The sequence below is a fragment of the Parus major genome, chromosome 10 (assembly GCF_001522545.3).
Source record: "Parus major isolate Abel chromosome 10, Parus_major1.1, whole genome shotgun sequence".
Classification (NCBI taxonomy): domain Eukaryota; kingdom Metazoa; phylum Chordata; class Aves; order Passeriformes; family Paridae; genus Parus; species Parus major.
In genome coordinates, this window is record NC_031779.1 from 17,049,758 (window position 1) to 17,058,114 (window position 8,357).

At 53.8% G+C, this 8,357-nt stretch overlaps 1 protein-coding gene across 2 annotated transcripts in view; it reads right to left on the reverse strand.

Moving 5' to 3' along the window:
* Positions 1-1,077, reverse strand: part of ADAMTS17 (ADAM metallopeptidase with thrombospondin type 1 motif 17) — a 157,051-nt gene extending 155,974 nt beyond the window's left edge. For both annotated transcript variants that reach the window (XM_015638750.3, XM_015638749.3), the window contains exons 1-2: positions 946-1,077; positions 13-350 (exon numbers count right to left, since the gene is read on the reverse strand). In XM_015638750.3, coding sequence (XP_015494236.1) covers positions 13-350; positions 946-1,015 — 408 coding nt within the window. In that variant the 5' untranslated portion in view covers positions 1,016-1,077. The remainder of the gene's footprint in view (positions 1-12; positions 351-945) is intronic.
* Positions 1,078-8,357: the final 7,280 nt, after the last annotated feature.

Sequence of the window (8,357 nt, forward strand, 5' to 3'; positions counted from 1 at the left end):
GGGTGGCAGTACCAGCCCGGCGCAGGTGCTGAGGGAGGCGAAGGAGTCGCTGCGGTTCAGCGCGTGTCCCGAGTAGAAGCAGAGCCGCTCCCGCGGGGGCCGCCGCGCCTCCCCGCGCCGCCGCTCCACCGCGAAGCCCCGGGCCAGGAAGCGCAGGTCGCGGCGGAGGTGCAGGTACAGCTCGGCGCCGGCGGCGGGCAGGCGGAGCAGCACAGCCTCCTCCTCCTCCTCCTGCTCCGCCGCTGCCCGCCGGCGCCGGGGGCCGCCGCGATCCCCTCCGGGCGGCAGCAGGTGGATCTTCTCCAGCGGCACTCGCTCCGGGATCACCACTTCCAGCTCCGCTCCGCCAGCTGCAGGCGAGAAGGAGAGAGGCTCAGGCGCTCGCACCCCGGAGCCGCGGCCCGACGGGGCGGCCGAGGGCTGCGGCACCCCCCGCTCCCCGGGACAGCCCTGCGCTCGGGTTTCAGCGCAGACAGCCCCGCGCTGGAAACTGTGAACGGGCTGCGCGGACAATGGAGCCAGCGGAGCAGGACGATTTATTTCTCTCTGTATACACATATATTAGAGACAGAAACGTGCAGGGAAGAGAGGAATAGAGCAAACACTAAAGCTACTTGTATCATTAAAAAATATATATATAGCTCAGACACAAGCATCGCATTTCACCAACCCCAATAAAATCTGCAGGGAGAAGGGGAAAAGCAGAGCGAGCCGCAGCAGCAGCCAAGGACAGTCAGCAGCTTTCCACATGGAACGCTACAGCAGCAGCGGGAGGACAGGAAAAGAAAATACAAAAGCCTGGAGCAATTCGTCCCGCGGGCTGGGACCGCGGCCACACAGGGGATGCGGTGCGTGCCCTGCGCTCCGCGCCCGCACGCTGCTGCCCAGAGCCGGACCCTGTCAGCGCCGCCGGGGAAGGGGAGCCGGGGCGGCAGGGAGCGCTACCTGTGCCGGCGTCCAGTCCGCAGAGCAGCAGGCAGGGCACGACGAGGGGCAGGAGGCAGCCGTCAAACATGGTAGTGCGGCGGCGGGGCGAGCGCGCAGCACGGCGACGGGAACGCGGCCCAAGTGCGCCCTGCCCGCGCTCGGCACCGGGGATCGCCGCGGCGCGCGCCCGGCCACGCCCCCGCCGAGGCTCCGCGCGCCCATTGGCGGCGGCGGCCGCCGGGACACGCCCCCCGCTTCCCCATTGGCTGCGCGCCGGCTGCGCCGCGCGGGGGGAACGCACGTGGGCGCGGGCGGCCGACAGGGGGCGCCCTCTCCTGCCCCGCCCCGGCCTCTGAGGGACCGGCGGGGTGCCCCGGGACCCGGTGTCGGTTCGGGACCCGGTGTCGGTTCGGGACCTGCGGGGCCACCGGGGACATCCCGGCCGGGTCAGGCGGTCTGACGGACGGCATCCTGCCGCTGGGCAGCCCCGTAGAGTTTCCTCATCACTAATTTAATTTAGACACTGCTACAGCAGCTCGCTTGTGAAAGTCACCCATTCCTTTCCCAGCATCATCCACAAGACCGGTGCCAGGGCTTGGAAAACCAGGAATAGGAATTAGGTTGGCAATATCATAGAATGGGTTAGGTTGGAAGGCACCACAGAGGGACATCTAGTCAAACCTGCCTGCTCAACAGGGTCATCCCAGACCACAGTATATGGACACACACAGATTTTGGGCAATGATCCCACATACTCCTGAAGCACTCATTACATCGATGAAAATACAAAACAAGTGCATAAAGCTCAAGAAATATAAAAATTTATTTTCGCTAGCAATTCCCATTTTCACTGAGGTCCTGCAGCCACTGGAGTTCCTTCCCACCTGGTTGGGCCACATCCTGCATGCCCTCAGCTGTGCAGGCATCAGGAGAACTCGGTTTGGACAGGGGCTGTTGAAAGCAGGAGGGTGACTTTCAAGAGCAGAAAGGTTTCCGCTGTGTTTGGTGGGCTTTGGATGGGATCCTGTGCTCCTGGCATGGCTGAGTCATGGAAAGCAGTTATGACCCAACCTGTTAGCAGCTTTAAATTGTGGTGGCCCAGCAGAGCAGTGTCCTAGAGTTTAAACTTCTACAAAAATCTGCAATTTTGTTACTGAAATTGTAGAGGAATTCAAAGGAAGACCCATAAAAGAGTGTGAATGACTCTGGCAGATCTCCCTGCAGCACTTCCACGAGACTTGCCCAGAGCCATACTGACAGCAGGAATGGCTCTGAGTTGCAAACAAGCAGAATTAGGTTTGGATGCACACCCCAGGGAGGGCAGGCATTGGCAAAGTGCTGAGAAAAGGGCTGTTTGGAGCTGGGAAAAAGACTGGTGAGAGACAAGAGCATGTTAACACCATTCTCTTTCTTCCAGGCATTGAACAGGCAGCAAGAGCCCCGTTTCCTTAGCGAGCTGCTCCTGTACAAGTAGAGAGGCTGTTTGAGAGCCAGAATCTTGGAGCTGCCTCCAGCTCTTCACACTGCTGGCTGTGCTTCTCCCAGGCATCAAGGGACACCCCATGGCACACTCAGAAAGACCTGCCCTGCACAGGACTTCTGCAGCACCTTATGGGCACAAGAGCATGTTCCACCTCCTGCTGTGGCCTCAGGAAAGCCTCTTGTCCCTCCAGTGGGGTATCACTTGGAGGACATTCCCTGTGGTAAGCTGCAAGAGCTAAACTGAGGACCTGCAAGCAGCTCCCAGCAAGCAAAATCAGAGTAAGCCAAGACCCGTGGCTCACACTCTTCATTAAAATGAGATCAGGTGAGATTTAATAGCTCTGTGTTTCCCGCTCTTTCAAGGCTCACTCTGCTCCTAATAAGAATTTACCAAAGTAGTGGGACTGGCCCAGTCCCATTCAAGTGAGACAAAATCTCAGTTTGGGGCTGCCTTGCTCTGTGTCAACAGTGTAACATAACACAGAAAACAAAACCTCAGAGCCTGAATTTCCCTCCTGACCCATTGTGAACCAACAATTTCACTGCCTCCCTCCAAGGGCAGGGCCCTGGGTGGCACAGAGTGGGGCAGAGCACCCCCACAGCTCCTTCACCCGTGGCAATCCTCTGCTCCTGAGAACCACGAGGCAATTTGATTTGTGAGCTGCCAAACCTGGCCTGAGCCCTCAACAGCCACGTTTAAACCCAGACCACCAGCTGACTTCATTTGCTAAGGGACTGGAGCTGGTGTCCCGAAAGGGTTTGACGAGGGGGCTTAGATTTGTTTAACTTTCTAGTAGATCCTTTCTCCCACCTTCCAAAGTCCTCTGCCAGAAAAATAATAACAATACAGAGAAAGAATAAATTTAATAGTGTGGGGGAAGAGAGGCACTAATAAAGAGAAGTCTGTAACTTACTGCATGGAAGGACTTGCTCAGTGGCTGGGTTGGCTGGCACAGACTACACTGGGGTATGGGTAATCCCAGTGGAGCATCCCAGACTTACAGAGCATTTGGACAGGAGCCCAAGAAGCTGGAAACCCCAGGACAGGGACAACATCCCAGGCAGGCCTCGGTGTTGCCAAAGGCTGGAGCCAGGAGCAAGGGACAAGCCCCACAGTGGTACCCACACAACAAAAGAGGAATCTGTCTTTGGAGCAGCACTGGTGGTTTTCTTGAATGCAAATCCCAAAGTTCCAGGGAGACACAGACTCTATTAATTGAACACTACAGGCTTTTCAGAAATGCCTTTGAATTGTTACTGATAAGAATAAGGTGTGTGTGGCAGGAGGGGGCTGTGGTCCTGCTGTGGTGGTTGTGCTGTTCCCCTGCTACCAGCCCGTGTGGGGAGGGAAAGGGGGGGGGTGTTTCATCTCACCATCACAGAGGTGGATTTGGCCCTGCAGTTCCTAGGAAACAAGCCCTTTCCCCTCTGAAACTGCTGTTGGGGTAGGTTTTTTTTCAATTTTAAATGTGCATTGAGGAAGCCAAGTTTCATGGCCATTATTGCAGAGTTAATAACCCTTTGGAGACTGCAGACATGTGTTATATCCATCTTCCCAAGCAGTCACTTGGCTCACCGCCTGGAAAATGCCAGCATGGGAAGGGTTAACTTGGCCACTGCTCAGCCTTCTCCCTTCTCTCCAGCCACCCTTCTCCAAACCCTTCCTGTCCTGGTTCTCTCCCCGACCTCACAGGTGCTGCTCTCCTGCCGAGACACTCGGATGCTTTTCCTGCTCTCCCCGCAGCTCCTCCCCTCTCTGCAGCCTTTGGGAATCGGGAATTTCCTCCCCTCCGGGGGCTGCAGAGCTTGGCCGGGCTGGTTGGGCACGGGCCTGGCAGGTGCTGCTGTTACCTCTGCAAATGACCCCACAAAGAAGCCAGAGACACTTTAGTGACAAGTAGGGACCAACAAAATCTCTTCTGTAACTTCAAACCATCAACCAAATAAATACAAGCAGTTTCAAAGGTGCCAACGGTGGTTTTCTTACAGACTGGCTTTACACATGGAGCCAGAGGTTCAATTAAAGCTCTTCTCTGGGTGGAGGGTGTTTCAGGCTGTGCTGCTTCATGCTGGATTCACTTCTTACAGGTGGTCTCAGTGATCTTTAAGGTCTTTTTCAGCCTAAACAATTCTAAGTGGAATCACCAGCATCTAGCACTGTTCATGCAGCCTTCAGCAGAGGCACTTAGGAGATTTCTCTTTACAGCAACCTGAATTCTCCCAGGCCTCCAAGAGAAAAACTCTCTCTGGGACACCTCTCTCAAGTCTGTCTCAAAATGGACAGTCTGTCCATGAGCTCCTGGAAACAGAAGAGCAGAAAGAAAAGTGACAGTGACCCTGGAGGTGTCCAGGGACAGAGCTGAGCCACCAGCACCTGTGTCCTCAGGGGAGCAGGCAGCTCGGGCCAGCCATGGCAGGAGAGCTGTCCTTGTCTTCCTCCAGCAGGGAACCTTATCCACAGGCTGACAAAGGGTCGTTTTTGTCGCAGGGAATTTGCTGTGGCTGAGCTGTGTCTGTCTCACAGTGAGTGCATCACATGGAGTTTCCCTCAAGATCTTCCCTACAAACACTTCCCCCCACCCCCCCTATCTCTAGGGGGTTCTCAGCTTCACCTGGCTGCGATGGGGAAAACACCCTGTTTCCATGGAATACTGAGAAATGAGAAGAAAAATACTCCTGTGTGATAGGGGCTGAGGAATGGACTCCTGAAATTCCAGGTTGCTTCACATCTGGCTCCATTCCCACCCTGGTGCCACTGCTGTCTGTGCAAAACCTTCCAGGGTAACTTTGGTGCTGATTTGGAGAGGTCAGTTTGCAACTGTTTCAGGACCAGAAGATAACTGCACACAGGCCACAGTGAGTGAGAAAAGTCAGGAATACAAAAGAACATACTCCCAGCTGAGCAACACAATGGCAGGGTGCTGGGAGAATCTGCTCCCTCAGGGCAGACAGCACTTCGTGTAGAGAAATCAGAAATATAAGTGCACCACCACCTCCAGGCAGGCCATGCTGGGATTTTCAGCCACAGACAGGACTAGTCCAGGTCAGTTTGGGATCGGGAGGCTGTGCACAGATAGCCATCGGCCAGGCCAGAATGGTCAGCCACGCGTCACTCCCCAGGCATGCGGGACAAACGGACAAAGCAAAGAGCTGCCGTTGTTTGACCCCAAAGTTCAGCCAGGCTTTTTATGAAGTCCAGCGCTGCCACCTCTGATGATGTTATCAGGAACCTGGGAATAGCTGGCACTTTTTTTTGTTATGATTTATGGTTTGTTTGGGTTTTCCCTCTCTGGACCTTGGCTCCTGCAATCATGAAATTGATTTCTCATTTAACTTCATGTTTGACCCCCTGTCAGGCTGGGAAAGTGAGCTAGGAGAAGCCTAGGAGGTTTTTTCCCAGGAGCAAATTAAGAAGTTCCCAATCACGGGATTGTTTAAGATAATCTTGTCTTGAAAATGATGCTATTGATTCTTTTTGTGTGTGTGTGTGTGGCAGAAGTTCTGAATGCTTGGAGCTGACAATGGCAAAGCCCTTCATGGAGGTGCCATCTCCCTGGCACTGGCAATATCCCACATCTGATGCTCCCCATCTCCTCTCTGTCATCCCCCTTTGTATCCAACACCTGCCTTGGGTGAGGATCATCCTCCCAAACCGAATATTTCCTATAAGGCTCCCCCTTCTCTGCATATTCCTTGCAGCAGGACACAAGGAGCCAGGGAGGGAGATTGGTAAGCCAAGAAGGTGGTGCATGGCTTGGAAGAGATGATGCCAAAGGGATGCACAAGGCATTTCATCCATCTGCATGGATGGCTACTAGAGCCTGGACTGGGTGGTCCAATCCAATTGCTCAGACCTAAAGTGGCTCCTCTCCACCATGAAAGTACTAATAAGGGAAACTGCTGACTTGAAACACTCTTAACAATGTTTTTCTCTTTCTTTAATGCCTCTCCCTTGGGCATTCTCCCTTCACAGCATCCCAAACAATTACACTTGCAAAACAAACAGAAAACTCAATATTCCCAGGAGCAGGGATTGCAGGGTGAGGGGCCCATCAGGTGCTGCACTGTTCCAAGGTGGGTCACGCCACAGGAGCAGCTCTCCTGCAGCCAGCAAGGCCCTTTCCCATCCCTGGAGAGGGGGAACCCCAGCCTGTCTCCTGAGGTGGAATGGCACCATTGGAATGCTATCATTGGAATGGCAGTGTAATCCTCATGATTCTGAGAGCTTTATCATCCTTATTTGCCTTACAGACATTAAGGACCTAGATGAAAACAGGACTTCATTTACCATCAGTCACAAACCCTGTGGCTTTAAAAATATTTAGGTTAAAGAGACAATATGAGAAATTACAGGCAGTAAAGCACTGTCAGAGCAGATTTAACATCTGTGTTAGTTTGGCAATCTAAACTACTACACATTATTTCTTCTCCAGCCCTACCCCAGATACACCAGGTAAAGGTCTGGTACCAGGAGAGAAAGTAAGACAGCGCTGCACCTACAGGGAAAGGGCCAGTGGTGACACCCAGGCAGATGCCAGCCCTTGGGACACCAGCACACTGGGCCCCTGGACTGGCACCAAACACTCAATCTCAGTAAAATGTAAATTTTTTTTACCCTACACCTGTTCCACAGTCAGCGACCGATCAAGTGGAAATACCAGCTGCATGAATTTTGCACCGCAATACTGAAGGGAATCTGTTTTCAGGGGCACGAAGATGGACAGCAACGCTCCCCGGAGCCGGGTCCCGACGGGAGCCGTGTCCTGCTATTGCCACCTCGTGGGGCCTCGCAGCAATGACCAGGTCACCCGGGGGTGGTGGCACCGGAGGGGCCCGGGGCGTTCTCATCGCAGCAGGTCCAGCAGCGCTGGGCTTTCCAAAGGCAGCTGCAGCCAGGACCAGAGGGAAGCAATTCCCCACTTCACTAAATGCTGGGCATGCCCTGCAGAATAGTCAGGGTTATAGACCAGTCCTACCCTTAGGCCAAAGGGGACATTGCTACAGGGTCCTGTTCTCTGCTCAAGTGCCATCCTTGCAGGACCTAAAGGGATGAAAGAAGCTGCAAACACACAACCACTATGTGACCTCGCTGCCCTTGCAATGGGAAAATGTATGAAACATTCTTTGGTTGCTGAATAATTCCTCCTTTAAATCAGCAAAGGAACTAGGTAGGATTTGCACAGCCTGATAAGATTTAGCACAAGCTGATAAGATTTAGCTCCTGCTTCCCACAGATTCTTATGAAATCCTAGGACTTCTCCTGTTCTGTTTAGAGCCCATGACAACTGAGACTTACCCATAGGTGCAGTAGGAAGGCCTTTTAGCTGCTTTCTCCTGCTCTTCGTTGTAGAAAGCAAAGACACAAATCTTCCAGGAGCTCTTCTAGGACTCCTGGGATTTCCAGTCAGCCAGGAAAAGCACAAAACCAGCTCTGAGGTCCAAGGGGGAGTCAGGCTGGCCCAGCCTGAGGTGAAGTGTGAGATCGTTGCCACAGCTGCAGGTCTGCTGGGCTCTACTCGTGGCTGCCCTGGCCCAGTCCTAACCCAGTCCCTCGTTGTCCCCTCACTCACATACTGGGAACTTTGTAAAGGAGCTTTTCCCAGATTCTCCTGCTTCACTCCTGCTCTGGGAACTCTTTGGCTGGGCTCAGTCTGAAGCCGCTGGTGCTCGGGGAAAAGGAGCTGTCCTGGCTGCAAAGTTCATCTCCAAGTCCAGGCAACGCTGGCTGCTGCAGCTCGGAATGCTGATCCCCGGGATACAGAACTACTGTCTTTTTCCTCCTCCTTCTCCTGGGACTTCTTCCTCCTAATATTGTTACTGCTCTGCTTTGTGATTCTTGGTGATGTCAGGTCTGTGTTTAAGCTGTTGCTGTGTTGTCCCAGCCATTTTTGCTCCCACTTTTCCCTCTGCTCCATTCTCTCCCCTGGCTCAGCAGCCCTCTCCTGCTG